Source organism: Carcharodon carcharias, chromosome 10 (assembly GCF_017639515.1).
Source record: "Carcharodon carcharias isolate sCarCar2 chromosome 10, sCarCar2.pri, whole genome shotgun sequence".
Lineage (NCBI taxonomy): Eukaryota > Metazoa > Chordata > Chondrichthyes > Lamniformes > Lamnidae > Carcharodon > Carcharodon carcharias.
The window spans coordinates 66,074,890-66,089,374 of NC_054476.1; the positions used below are offsets into that span (position 1 = coordinate 66,074,890).

Genomic DNA, 14,485 nt, shown 5'->3' on the forward strand with positions numbered 1-14,485 from the left:
TTGCAGAGTGACGCACAAGTATGTTGTCTGGACCTGCCTGGCCCAAATTAAGTATTCTGGTGTCACAGCAGCTGGTAGGGCTGAGGTAGTGATCTTTCTCAGGCTCCCAGTACTTGACTGGGATGCCCACATGGGGGTCCTTATGGAGTACAGTGGAAGAGGCTGGTGGTGCAGTGTGCCCAGCAGAAGGATGCTAGGCTTCAGTAATTCAGCTAGAGATGGCACTATTGGGGTGAAATGTGTGCTCCCACTGTGTAATGACAGCTGAAAAAAAGGAACATAACTAAAATTTGAAGTTGCTGAAGTTATTTTTCATATCACTGAGACCAGGGCAAGATACTAATCCTATATCTTGCATTGAACCACACTGAAACAGCTTGAGTAGGTCAAAAAATGGAAATATCACAGTGAGAAAGGAAGAGTTAATATGGCGAAATACAGGGAGGCCAGGGTCATAGTCATGAATCTTGTTTGGCTAAGCCATCTCCTAAACTGCATCTGATCTCCCAAGTGTGAAAGGAGGATGCATCATACATAGGAAACACTGTTTGCTAGGCTACGCATGGTTTCACACAAAATACTATTTAGGAGACAAAAACAAAAATACCGGGAAAAACTCAGCAGGTCTGGCAGCATCTGTGGAGAAGAGCACAGTTAATGTTTCGAGTCCGAATGACCCTTTGTTGAATATGCTGTTGGATAAAAGTGTTATAAGAAAGGTGAAGGCTTTTATTGCTGGCTTTTATTGTTGGATCATGGCCAAGGGAACACTGTAATGGGCCAAATTAATTTTGTTGAAGGGTTATTCGGACTCGAAACGTTAACTGTGCTCCTCTCCACAGATACTGCCAGAACTGCTGAGTTTTTCGAGGTATTCTTGTTTTTGTTTTGGATTTCCAGCATCTGCACTTTTTTGCTTTTATACTATTTAGGAGCTTGGATAATAGAGTAATAAAAGTGAATGGGGAGATGTTGGAGGAAACAACACAGCACAATTAACACCATTACAGAGGCTGAAATCCAGGAGGGAGCATTCATCGAATTAGAAGGATTGTCCCACAAATCTTATAAAAAAGCAAATCTGAGGCACATTCATGCTCCCATAGTACCACCTATTATCTGAATGAAGGAAGGATAGTTAGAAGAGAAGTAGTTCAGGATGAACAAATGTTCAGCCAATTGGAGGGCAGCAGTTAGGTCACAGTTTAAGAAAGCAGGGTTGGTGGTCAACGTCCAAGAGGTGACTTTTGGGGCTGGAGAATGAAATTTTGTCAAAGTGGCAGAGGGAATCAGAAAAATTGTGAATCTAGGTGGGTAAAGACTGGATTGGGTGAGAAAGAATATAGTTAAGTTCTGAGGAAACTAGGTCAGTTGCAGTTTGATTCCTCATAAATTTGGAAAGAAAATTTTGATACTAATATATAACAATTATAATATGCTCTGTACTTACTTGTGGCCTGTGTCACAGGATCTGAAGTTATGTGATGGGGCCCACTTATTGTTGTCACCTTTACACGATACAATCTTCCAGGGCGCAGGCTGCTGAACCGTACTGTATCTGTTGATGATGATACAGTGGTGCTGTTCGTGAACGCTGTTTGATTTTGAAAATCTTCAATGTCAATGGTGAAGTTCTCAACACCTCCTGGTGGACGGATCCAGGAAATGGTAAGTGAATCAGTTGTGTTCTCATTGCTCAGAGAGATGTTTTTGTTTGGTATTTTCACAGGTTCTGTTTACAAATAAAATAATATTAGTGCATGACCATGGGACATGGCATGATGATGACATGATGATGGGTTTTCTGGTTCCATCTCACCAATGATAATATCATTAGGTTCTGGGTATAGAAATGAGAAAGAGCTGTTTTGCTCTTGTTTGTTCATCTCCTCTTATCATGTAAGCTCAAATCTGCCCCCTACCCACTAACCTATAGGTTATGTTGCATGAGAAAATCCCAACTGTTCAAATTTTTGAGATCTAAGCAAGCTCCCAATAACATGCCAGGATAACAGAAAGAAAACATTTGGGGATTTTCAACTTTGATACTCATGATATATATCAGAAAATGGCACATCCTGAGCCTGTGATTTTCCCACCCAATTATTTTAGGAGCCAACGAAGTGGAACTTCACAACATGCATTTCAACATGCATGAGGGATGCTTGGAGAAATATTTATCTTTCAAGTTTTTCTTTCATTATTCTAATGACCTCCCCCCCAACCTGTAGACATTTATCCTTAAATTATACAATAAAAAATTAACACTGGGGAATGGGATCTTTCCTATTTCAGTAAGTAAGTGTCTGCGCTTAAATCATACTGTACCAGACCGGGGACACTAACTGCTAAACAGAGCTCCCATCTTCACTGCTCCATTCCCAAGACAAAGATAGCATGGGTTAAATGCAGAGTAAATGGCCCCCTTAGCCATCCCAACAACTTGACCAGCCTAATCACAAGTATGCACCAATATCTCCATTTCCTATCCAGTCTTCCCAGGACTCAGTGAGATTGTAAATTAGAGACAATTGAAACCATTTAGGGTCAGTTGTGATGGTCGAAGGCACAACAGGAGCTATACTGCAGCTAAATAAAGAGAATTTGAGCTTTATGTAGATTTTGTTGCTGTTGACCTTCAGGATACATGGAACAAATGAGGTAGGGTCTAGTGCATAGTATCAATCCTCCAATCCTATCAGCCTCTTCAAAATGGTATTTTTTCCCACAATTGTAAGGGAAGGAATTCCAGTTATATGCATTCATATTTAACAAACAAAGTTCACCTCTAAATGGTGACCTCCATGACTGGATGCACTCTGGAGTCATTTTCTCTCCCCATTTCAGGCCTCCCCAGGTGACCACATATGTCCTGCTTCCAGATTACAAGTCCTGATTGATGCTTGGGGTACACAACAGTGGTATGTGCGACTGTCTCTAACATTTTCCCTTCTCCGCTTTTGGACACTTGCTAACATGACTGACAATCACCAAGCATTACCACAAGTGCCTAACTCAGATTAACCTCTCAACATTCTGGGGCCTTCCATGTACTTCACCCCATTCTGATACCAAAAGTTTTTTTTTTTAAAAGTTAGGCACTCATTGTTGAAAGCCACAGTGACCCAGTTCTAAGCCTTTGTCAATGATGTGATCTGTATTATACCTGGGCCATTGATCAAACTCTCCATAATTTCTGCATTTGTACTTCTCTCCTTGCATTAAATCTTTATGAAGTGCCTCATACGAGGAAAGTAAGTCGTTGGGCAGTTGTGGGGGCAAAATCACAGCCTCTTTCAAAGTCACTGGTATGGATTTCCCTAAACCCCATTTTGATGCCAATAATTCATTTTGGGATATGGTTCTAAAGATAGCAGAAGCTCTCAATTACTCCATTGTCCATTCATCATTAACCTTCCCATTATGTGAACATTCACAGTTTGACTGTAGGCAAACCTGACTACCCTCATCAGCTGTCTACACAGAATCTACAGCAGAGGTCACTGGAGAGCAGTCAAAAGCGGAAATTTCTTCTGGTTCCTCCTTTCTCCTGCAAAATCATCAAGGTGAAGTGTTAACACTTCCACTCACTGTTCTGGATGAAATCAACTAACTTATCACACGCCAGGGATTGAACCTGGGATCCTCAAAGTGTGTGGCTTAATAGCAGCACCATCTGTATTATAATATGACCTGGGGATGAGCATGAAAACCTATTTCACAAAATAAATTAACAATTTCATGCAGATAATTTAATTCTCATGCCCAATAGTGGGTTACCTGTATAATTGGCTACAACAACTGGATCTGCTTCAGTGCCATCCTCTGCCAGAGTGATAATCGAAAATGTGTAGTTGGTTCCAGGTGTCAGTTCCGTCACGGAAACATTTTCCTTTCTTACGGTTTGATTTCCACTACTACCTATGGGTGCTGGGCTTCCGTCTGTCAGCACCTTATACTGATACTCAACTTTATACTGGTCTGGTCTTGTCCAACTCAGGGTTATGCTGGTTGTGTTAATCTGTACTACCTGCAGGTTCGTAATAGGGTTTGGCTCTGTTGAGGAAAACAATTAAACAGATATGTTGTGGGTATTAAAAAGGCTGCAGCCGGTTCAGGATCACTGAATGATCTTTCAACATTCTGACCAAATCAATCTTCACAGTGAGGATACTCTCCATCATGTTGTGTGGCACTACCACTGTGCTAAATGGGATAGATTCAAACAGATTTAGCAACTCAAACCAGGCATCCGTGAGGCGCTGTGGACCATCAGTAGCAGCAGAATTGTACTCAACCACAATTTGTAACCTCATGGCCCAGTATATCTCCCACCGTACCATTACCATCAAGCCAGGGGATCAAACCTGGTTCATTGGAGAGTGCAGGAAGGCATACCCGAAAATGAGATGTCAATCTGGTGAAGCTAAAACATAGGACTACATGCATGCCAAACAGCGTAAGCAGCATAAGCAACTAACTGGAGGAGGAGGCTCCACACTACCCCCTCCCTCAATGATGGCAGTGGGGAAGTCCAGTACATCAGTGCAAAAAACATCTTCAGCCAGATGTAACAACTGAGTGATTCATCTTAGCCCACTTCTGAGGTGCCCAGAATCACAGAAATCTACAGCCAATTCAAAATATTCCATGTGATATGAAGAAACAGCTGAAAGCACTGGACAATGCAAAGTCTATGGTCCCTGACAATATTCTGTCAATAATACTGAAGACTTGTGCTCCAGAACTAGCTGTGCCCCTGGCTAGACTGTTCCAGGAAAGTTGCAAATCTGGCTACAACATGGAGTAGCTATGATTTTCCAAAATTCCTTAGATTCAGGAACAGTCCCATCAGATTGGAAGTTGGCATATGTTACACCATTTTTCAAGAAAGGAGGGAGAAAGAAAACAGTGAACTACATGTTTACTTAGTCTAGCAACGAAAACAAAAATTGCTGTAAAACCTAGCAGGTCTAACAGCACCTGTGGAGAGAAAGACAGAGTTAACGTTTCAAGTCAGTATTCCACTTCAGAACTAAAGAGATATAAAAATTTGGTGAAATATATATTGTTTAAGTTGGGGATGGTGGGGGGGGGGGGGCACGGGGGGTGGGACTGGTGAAGCTGGATAGAAGGCCAGTGATAGGTGGAGGCAAAGTAGAGTCGTGGGAAATGGGTCGGATACAGTTGAGAGCCCTGTCAATCGCTGTGGGTGGGAAACCTCGATTAAGGAAGAAGGAAGACATGTCAGAAGCACTGTTTTGGAAAGGAGCATTGGAACAGATGTGACAGAGGCACCTCTGCCCTGACACCTTCCACTCCCTCCCAGAACCAAGATAGGGTCTTTCCCTTGTCCTCACTTTTCTCCCCACTGGCATCCACATTCAAAGTATCATCCTCCGCCATTTCCGGCAGCTCCAGCATGATGTCACCACCAGACACATCTTGCCTTCGCCACCCCTCCACCCCCCCGCCCCCCACCCCCTGTTGGCACTCCATAGGGACCATTCCCTCAGGGACGCCCTGGCCCACTCCTCCATCACCCTCCTCACGGTGTGTACAACACCTCAACCTCCTCCCACGGGCACCTTCTCATGCAATCGCAGAAGGTGCAACACCTGCTCCTTTACTTCCCCTCTCCTCACTGTCCAAGTGCCCAAACACTCTTTTCAAGTGAAGCAGCGCTTCACTTGCACTTCCCTCAATTTGGGCTACTGCAGTCGCTGCTCCCAATGTGGTCTCCTCTACACTGGACAGGTCAGACGCAGACTGGGTGACCGCTTTGCGGAACGCCTTCAGTCTGTCTGCAAGCATGACCCAAACCTTCCTGTCACTTGCCATTTCAACACACCACTCTGCTCTCATGCCCACAGGTCCGTCCTTGGCCTGCTGCAATGTCCCAGTGAAGCTCAATGCAAACTGGAGGAACTGCACCTCATCTTCCGTCTTTCCAGCTTTCTGGACTCAACAGTGAGTTCAATAACTTCAGTTCATGAACTCTCTCCTCCATCCTCACCCCTTTTTGATCCCCCTTTTTCAAATATTTATTTTTTTATTTTTATATATATATTTTTTCCCACCTATTCTACTTATTATTTTAAAAATATATTTCCATTCATGGTTTTATCCCCACCTTTTAGCCTATTTCAATTGTTTTTCCAATACCGTCCCCTTCCCCAATCAGGGCCATCTGCCACTTGCTCATCCTGCTTTCTACTCTTAATGTCACCATTAGTACCTCCTTTAGCCAGTATCACCACCATCAACGCCTCTTTAACCTTCTGTTTATGACATCTTTTGCAGTCTCTCCTTTGCCTCCACCTATTACTGGTCTTCTATCCAGCTTCACCTGTCCCACCCCCTTAAACCATATATATTTCACCACATTTTTACTTCTCTTCAGTTCTGAAGAAGAGTCATACGGACTCGAAATGTTAACTCTGTCTTTCTCTCCACCGATGTTGTCAGACCTGCTGAGCTTTTCCAGCAATTTTTGTTTTTGTTTCAGATTTCCAGCATCTAGAGTATTTTGCTTTTATCTTGGTTAGTCTAGCATCAGTCATTGGGAAAATGCTGGAATCTATTATTATGGAACAATGCACTTAGAAATGCTTTGCATGATTTGAACAAAGTCAACGTGGTTTTACTAAAGGGACATCCTGATTGACAAATTTATTAAGAGTTTTTTGAGGATATAAACAGTAGGGGAAATAAAGGGGAGCCAGTAGATGTGTCTGGATTTCCAAAAGGCATTTGACAAGGTGCCACATGAAAGGTTAACAGGCAAGATAAGGGCTCATGGAGTTCGGGGTAATATATTAGCATGGATAAAGGATTAGTTAATGGACAGGAAGCTGAGTGGGCATAAATGAAGCATTTTCAAGTTGCCAGGTGGTGAACGGGATCATAAGAATCATTGCTGTTTAACATCTATATTAATCACTCAGATGAAGAGACAGAGTGTGATCCATCTGAGTTTGCTGATGAAGGTGGAAAGGTAAGCTTTTCGAAGGGCACAGAAAGGCTGCAAAAAGATGTAGACAGGTTAAGTGAGTGGACAACAAGATGGTTGTGGAGTATAACGTTGGGAAGTGTGAAGTTATTTCCTTTGCTGATAAGAATAGAGAAGCAGAATATTTAAAGTGAGCAATTATAAGTGTTGATGTTAAAAGGCACTTGGGTGTGCTTGTACAAGGAATGAAGAAAATTAGCATGCAAGTACAGCAAGCAATTAGGAAGGCAAATGGTATGATGATCTTTATTGCAAGGGGATTGGAATACAGGAATAAAGAAGTCCTGCTACAGTTGATGAGACCACATTTGGAGTACCGTGTGCAGTTTTGTTCTCCACATTTAAGAAAGAATATACTTGCAATGGAGGCGGTACAGCAATGATTGGTCCCTGGGATGAGGGGTTGGCCTATGATGAAAGGCTTGGTAAATAGGGTCTACATTCTCTGGAATTTGAAAGAATGAGAAGCAATCTCATTGAAACATAAAAGATTCCGAAGGGGCTTGATAGGGTGGATGCTGAGAGACTGTTGTGGATGCTCCATCACTGAACACATTTAAGACTGGGATTGACAGATTTTTGGTCTCTCCAGGAATCAAGGGATATGAGGAGTGGATAGGACAGTGGAGTTGAAACCCATTATCAGCTATCATTGTATTGAATGGCAAAGCAGGCTGGATGGGCCATGTGGTCCATTGCTGCTCCCTTTTCTTGTGTCTTGTTTCCTCTCTCAAGTAGTACTCTTAATACTGCTGTCATCATGATTATTCTGACTCAATGGAAAGAGACATAATCAAATAATTAATTTCATAAAAATTAAACCCAATTGCTCATTAGCTAGGCCATGTAGGAGCATTGTTACAAGACAGTGATCTGAACATTGATCAAAAATGGAATGATTTACAAGGGCATTCTCAAATTGGTCACAGCACCCACTTTTGGTTTAACAAGTTATTGGGCCTGAACTTCCTTGGAATGGCATTCAGCTTTGGATTGCCCCTCTATGCCCAATTACTTATGTCAAATTTTTCTTTCTTATCTCCCTCGACATTCTGACTTAGGCTGGGCAAGATCCAAGCAATGCAGCATGTCCTCAAGGTCCAGCATCGAACTCCAGGAGAGTCAAAACGAAGACCACATCCTTTTTTTTAACCATAACCCAGATAAGTTTAAAAGTCCATTGAAATTTAAGTGTTCTTGACAGGCCAGGGAGAAGTTAAGTGTCTAAGTTAAGTACAAAGGATTTGGCGGGTGGGTGTGTAAGAGATCAGTATGGGACGGGGTGGGGTGGTGGTTGGACCTGGCCTCAGGGGGAGTGCATCAGGGCTGCAGTTGTGGAGGACAAGAGGGAAGGGTGTCGGGTCAGGCCTGCAAGGCATGGGGGGGGGTGTTGGATCTCGGGTAAGGTTGTCGGGGGCGGCGGAGGGATGGTTGGTGGGTGGGTGGGGGGGTTGGGGGGGCGGGGTGTGGGGGGGGGGGGGGGGGGGGGGGGGGGGGGGGGGGGGGGGGGGGGCGGCCGGGGGGGTCTGGTGGGGGGGGATCGGTGTGGGTCAGGTCAGGCTTTTGGGGGAAGGGTGTTGGGCCTGCCAAGGGATGGGAGTGGCTGGGGTTGTTGGGGTAGGGGAGTCCCGTGGGGGTCGGTCTGGGTTTGTACAATGGTTACCCAGGAGTTAGAAGCAGTAACTATTGGTGTAACCCTGTCAGAATCATCCCAAGTTTGAGATTTAAACTGCATTTTTGGATGGTTTCCAGTGCAGGGCAATTGCTCAGGGCAAGTTTGCACTTCTCTGCAATTGCCACATAAAACTTAAATGGGAACATATGATATGGATTCCCTTGCACATCTTTGGGGTATTCCCCAAAGGTTGAAACTGGGGACCTTGGAAGTCAAGGCCCATAAAATGAAAAGGAGAGTTTTGATTTTTCACCAGCTTCAAAACACATTTACTTAAATGCTCAAAAGCTTTCCCATTGAGAAAATTCCTCCTGTTTTCTTACAAAGGCGATTATATGCATGGCAAAGTGCTCCTGCTTTTTAAGACTCTCTGCGCTTGATTTTCAATTGGGGTTGGGAACCGAACGCCACGATCACCTCTGGGTCATGACCCTACACCTGTGCCGCTGACTCAACACTAGCTTTTATACACAACAGTACCAGAGGCAAGTTCGCCACCTAATCAGTGGTGACGGGCACTGCTTGGAGTTAGAAACTGGCTCTGGAGGGCAAATCTGAATGGCTGTGGCAGCATGACTGGCCTTACTGTTGCCTTGCAGAGTGCAGCGGGAGAAAAACAGGTGTGTACAAGTGTCCAAATGGTCAATCATATTCTTGATCTGCTCTGCTCAAGTGATAGCAAATTTGGGTGAGTGATTCAGCACCCCAGTTGGGGTTTCCCTTTCTTTTTAAAACTTTAAAAACAGCAGCAACAATATATATAGCTCTGCACGACCAGGTCCTAGCCTGTTCGCTCTTCCTCTTCTCAGCTTTGAAAACCTTTTCCGAGCCCTGTCCAGCACATTAACAAGCTCTTCCAGGAGCATAACAGGGAGATAATTGGAGGTGTGTGGGTTCGCAACTCCCCCCACCCATCCTTCACTTTGAAAATTCCAACATGTTTCTGAGGGGTCCATAGACTGACATGGCATCAGGAAGCGTTACTTTCAAAGCACGCCCATACGGATCCTGTCCCTACAGACAACTGAAAACCCAACCCTCTTTGTCAATACCAATTATCACACTCCTCGTTACACTTACTGGTGAACTGAAATTTCGACACAAAGGCACTCTGCAATTGTCCAAGTCCAACGGTGGCCACAGAAATGGTATAATTAGTTCCAGAAGTAAGATTTGAAATCGTGGTGGAGTTTATATTTGCCGTCATAGACTCAGTAACTGAACCATTATTGTAGGTAACATTGAAGGTATAGTTTCCAAAATCCATGTTTGCAGGTGGTCCCCAGTTTAATGAGATAGAATTGGTGCTGAAGGTGGTCACATTTATACTTCCAGGAATGCTGGGAACTGAATGGGGAAAAAGATACAAAAATATTATTCCACCTTTACCAATGCATACAGGTTTCTAAAGGGTTTTCAGATATTTCTCAACTTGATGTTCTTTGACTTGGAAATGCTTATTTGAAGCTGGCCAAGACTTAGAACTGGTATGAGAATATGAGGCCAGCACCAAATTTGTCAATAAAGTGATAGAGAAATCTTACAATAATGGTTGTCAGTTCTGTTCAAGGGTCATTCGGACTCAAAACGTTAACTGTGCTCCTCTCCACAGATGCTGCCAGAACTGCTGAGCTTTTCCAGGTATTTTTGTTTTTGTTTTGGATTTCCAGCTTCCGCACTTATTTGCTTTTATGCTATTTAGGAGCTTGGATAATAGAGTAATAAAAGTGAATGGGCAGATGTTGCATCTGCTCCAGTTGCACAATAAAGAACCAAGGATAGAACAGTTGGAGGAAACAACACAGCACAATTAACACCATTACAGAGGCTGAAATCCAGGAGGGAGCATTCATCGAATTAGAAGGATTGTCCCACAAATCTTATAAAAAAGCAAATCTGAGGCACATTCATGCTCCCATAGTACCACCTATTATCTGAATGAAGGAAGGATAGTTAGAAGAGAAGTAGTTCAGGATGAACAAATGTTCAGCCAATTGGTGGGCAGCAGTTAGGTCACAGATTAAGAAAGCAGAATTTCTGGTCAACGTCCAAGAGGTGACTTTTGGGGCTGGAGAATGAAATTTTGTCAAAGTGGCAGAGGGAATCAGAAAAATTGTGAATCTAGGTGGGTAAAGACTGGATTGGGTGAGAAAGAATATAGTTAAGTTCTGAGGAAACTAGGTCAGTTGCAGTTTGATTCCTCATAAATTTGGAAAGAAAATTTTGATACTAATATATAATTATAATATGCTCTGTACTTACTTGTGGCCTGTGTCACAGGATCTGAAGTTATGTGATGGGGCCCACTTATTGTTGTCACCTTTACACGATACAATCTTCCAGGGCGCAGGCTGCTGAACCGTACTGTATCTGTTGATGATGATACAGTGGTGCTGTTCGTGAACGCTGTTTGATTTTGAAAATCTTCAATGTCAATGGTGAAGTTCTCAACACCTCCTGGTGGACGGATCCAGGAAATGGTAAGTGAATCAGTTGTGTTCTCATTGCTCAGAGAGATGTTTTTGTTTGGTATTTTCACAGGTTCTGTTTACAAATAAAATAATATTAGTGCATGACCATGGGACATGGCGTAATGATGACATGATGATGGGTATTCTGGTTCCATCTCACCAATGATAATATCATTAGGTTCTGGGTATAGAAATGAGAAAGAGCTGTTTTGCTCTTGTTTGTTCATCTCCTCTTATCATGTAAGCTCAAATCTGCCCCCTACCCACTAACCTATAGGTTATTTTGCATGAGAAAATCCCAACTGTTCAAATTTTTGAGATCTAAGCAAGCTCCCAATAACATGCCAGGATAACAGAAAGAAAACATTTGGGGATTTTCAACTTTGATACTCATGATATATATCAGAAAATGGCACATCCTGAGCCTGTGATTTTCCCACCCAATTATTTTAGGAGCCAACCAAGTGGAACATCACAACGTGCATTTCAACATGCATGAGGGATGCTTGGAAAAATATTTATCTTTCAAGTTTTTCTTTCATTATTCTAATGACCTCCCCACCCCAACCTGTAGACATTTATCCTTAAATTATACAATAAAAAATTAACACTGGGGAATGGGATCTTTCCTATTTCAGTAAGCAAGTGTCTGCGCTTAAATCATACTGTACCAGACCGAAGACACTAACTGCTAAACAGAGCACCCATCTTCACTGCTCCATTCCCAAGACAAAGATAGCATGGGTTAAATGCAGAGTAAATGGTCCTCTTATCCATCCCAACAATTTGACCAGCCTAATCACAAGTATGCCCTCCAATGCACCAATCCCCATTTCCCAACCAGTCTTCCCATTTGCAGATTGTAAATTAGAGACAATTGATGCCATTTAGGGTCAGTTGTGTGTGGTGGTCGAAGGCACAACAGGAGCTATACTGCAGCTAAATAAAGAGATTTTGAGCTTTATGTAGATTTTGCTGCTGTTGACCTTCGGGATACATGGAACACATGAGGTAGGGTCTAGTGCACAGTACCAATCCTCCAATCCTATCAGCCTCTTCAAAATGGTATTTTTTCCCACAATTGTAAGGGAAGGAATTCCAGTTATATGCATTCCTATTTAACAAACAAAGTTCAGCTCTAAATGGTGACCTCCATGACTGGATGCACTCTGGAGTCAATTTCTCTCCCCATTTCAGGCCTCCCCAGGTGACCACATATGTCCTGCTTCCAAATTACAAGTCCTGATTGATGCTTGGGGTACACAACAGTGGTATGTGCGACTGTCTCTAACATTTTCCCTTCTCCGCTTTTGGACACTTGCTAACGTGACTGACAATCACCAAGCATTTCCACAAGTACCTAACTCAGATTAACCTCTCAGCATTCTGGGACCTTCCATGTACTTCACCCCATTCTGATACCAAAAGTTTTTTTTAAAGTGAGGCACTCATTGTTGAAAGCCACAGTAACCCAGTTCTAAGCCTTTGTCAATGATGTGATCTGTATTATACCTGGGCCATTAATCAAATTCTCCATAATTTCTGCATATGTATTTCTCTCCTTGCATTAAATCATTATGAAGAGCCTCATACGAGGAAAGAAAGTCGTTGGGCAGTTGTGGAGGCAAAATCACAACTTCTTTCAAAGTCACTGGTATGGATTTCCCTAAACCCCATTTTGATGCCAATAATTCATTTTGGGATATGGTTCTAAAGATAGCAGAAGCTCTCAATTACTCCATTGTCCATTCATCATTAACCTTCCCATTATGTGAACATTCACAGTTTGACTGTAGGCAAACCTGACTACCCTCATCAGCTGTCTACACAGAATCTACAGCAGAGGTCACTGGAGAGCAGTCAAAAGCGGAAATTTCTTCTGGTTTCTCCTGCAAAACCACCAAGGTGAAGTGTTAACACTTCCACTCACTGTTCTGGATGAAATCAACTAACTTATCACACGCCAGGGATTGAACCTGGGATCCTCAAAGTGTGTGGCTTAATAGCAGCACCATCTGTATTATAATATGACCTGGGGATGAGCATGAAAACCTATTTCACAAAATAAATTAACAATTTCATGCAGATAATTTAATTCTCATGCCCAATAGTGGGTTACCTGTATAATTGGCTACAACAACTGGATCTGCTTCAGTGCCATCCTCTGCCAGAGTGATAATCGAAAATGTGTAGTTGGTTCCAGGTGTCAGTTCCGTCACGGAAACATTTTCCTTTCTTACGGTTTGATTTCCACTACTACCTATGGGTGCTGGGCTTCCGTCTGTCAGCACCTTATACTGATACTCAACTTTATACTGGTCTGGTCTTGTCCAACTCAGGGTTATGCTGGTTGTGTTAATCTGTACTACCTGCAGGTTCGTAATAGGGTTTGGCTCTGTTGAGGAAAACAATTAAACAGATATGTTGTGGGTATTAAAAAGGCTGCAGCCGGTTCAGGATCACTGAATGATCTTTCAACATTCTGACCAAATCAATCTTCACAGTGAGGATACTCTCCATCATGTTGTGTGGCACTACCACTGTGCTAAATGGGATAGATTCAAACAGATTTAGCAACTCAAACCAGGCATCCGTGAGGCGCTGTGGACCATCAGTAGCAGCAGAATTGTACTCAACCACAATTTGTAACCTCATGGCCCAGTATATCTCCCACCGTACCATTACCATCAAGCCAGGGGATCAAACCTGGTTCATTGGAGAGTGCAGGAAGGCATACCCGAAAATGAGATGTCAATCTGGTGAAGCTAAAACACAGGACTACATGCGTGCCAAACAGCGTAAGCAGCATAAGCAACTAACTGGAGGAGGAGGCTCCACACTACCCCCTCCCTCAATGATGGCAGTGGGGAAGCCCAGTACATCAGTGCAAAAAACATCTTCAGCCAGATGTAACAACTGAGTGATCCATCTTAGTCCACTTCTGAGGTGCCCAGAATCACAGATATCTACAGCCAATTCAAAATATTCCATGTGATATGAAGAAATAGCCAAAAGCACTGGACAATGCAAAGTCTATGGACCCTGACAATATTCCGTCAATAATACTGAAGACTTGTGCTCCAGAACTAGCTGTGTCCCTAGCTAGGCTGTACCAGAAAAGCTGCAAATCTGGCTACAACATGGACTAGCTATGATTTTCCAAAGTTCCTTAGATTCAGGAACAGTCCCATCAGATTGGAAGTTGACACATGTTACACCATTCTTCAAGAAAGGAGGGAGAGAGAAAACAGTGAACTACAAGGTTAGTTGGCCTAGCATTGGTCATTACGAAAATTCTGGAACCTATTATTATGGAAGCCTTAACAA

General features: G+C 43.0%; 1 protein-coding gene across 3 annotated transcripts in view; it reads right to left on the minus strand.

The window, feature by feature from the left end:
- ptprja (protein tyrosine phosphatase receptor type Ja) overlaps positions 1-14,485 on the minus strand; it is a 168,029-nt gene that overhangs the window by 73,919 nt on the left and 79,625 nt on the right. For all 3 annotated transcript variants that reach the window (XR_005944303.1, XM_041198437.1, XM_041198436.1), the window contains 5 exons: positions 13,278-13,553; positions 10,950-11,231; positions 9,768-10,034; positions 3,781-4,056; positions 1,451-1,732 (listed from right to left, as the gene is read on the minus strand). Coding sequence is in view for 2 of the 3 variants with exons in the window: in XM_041198437.1 (XP_041054371.1) it covers positions 1,451-1,732; positions 3,781-4,056; positions 9,768-10,034; positions 10,950-11,231; positions 13,278-13,553 (1,383 nt within the window). In the remaining variant the exon portion in view is untranslated. The remainder of the gene's footprint in view (positions 1-1,450; positions 1,733-3,780; positions 4,057-9,767; positions 10,035-10,949; positions 11,232-13,277; positions 13,554-14,485) is intronic.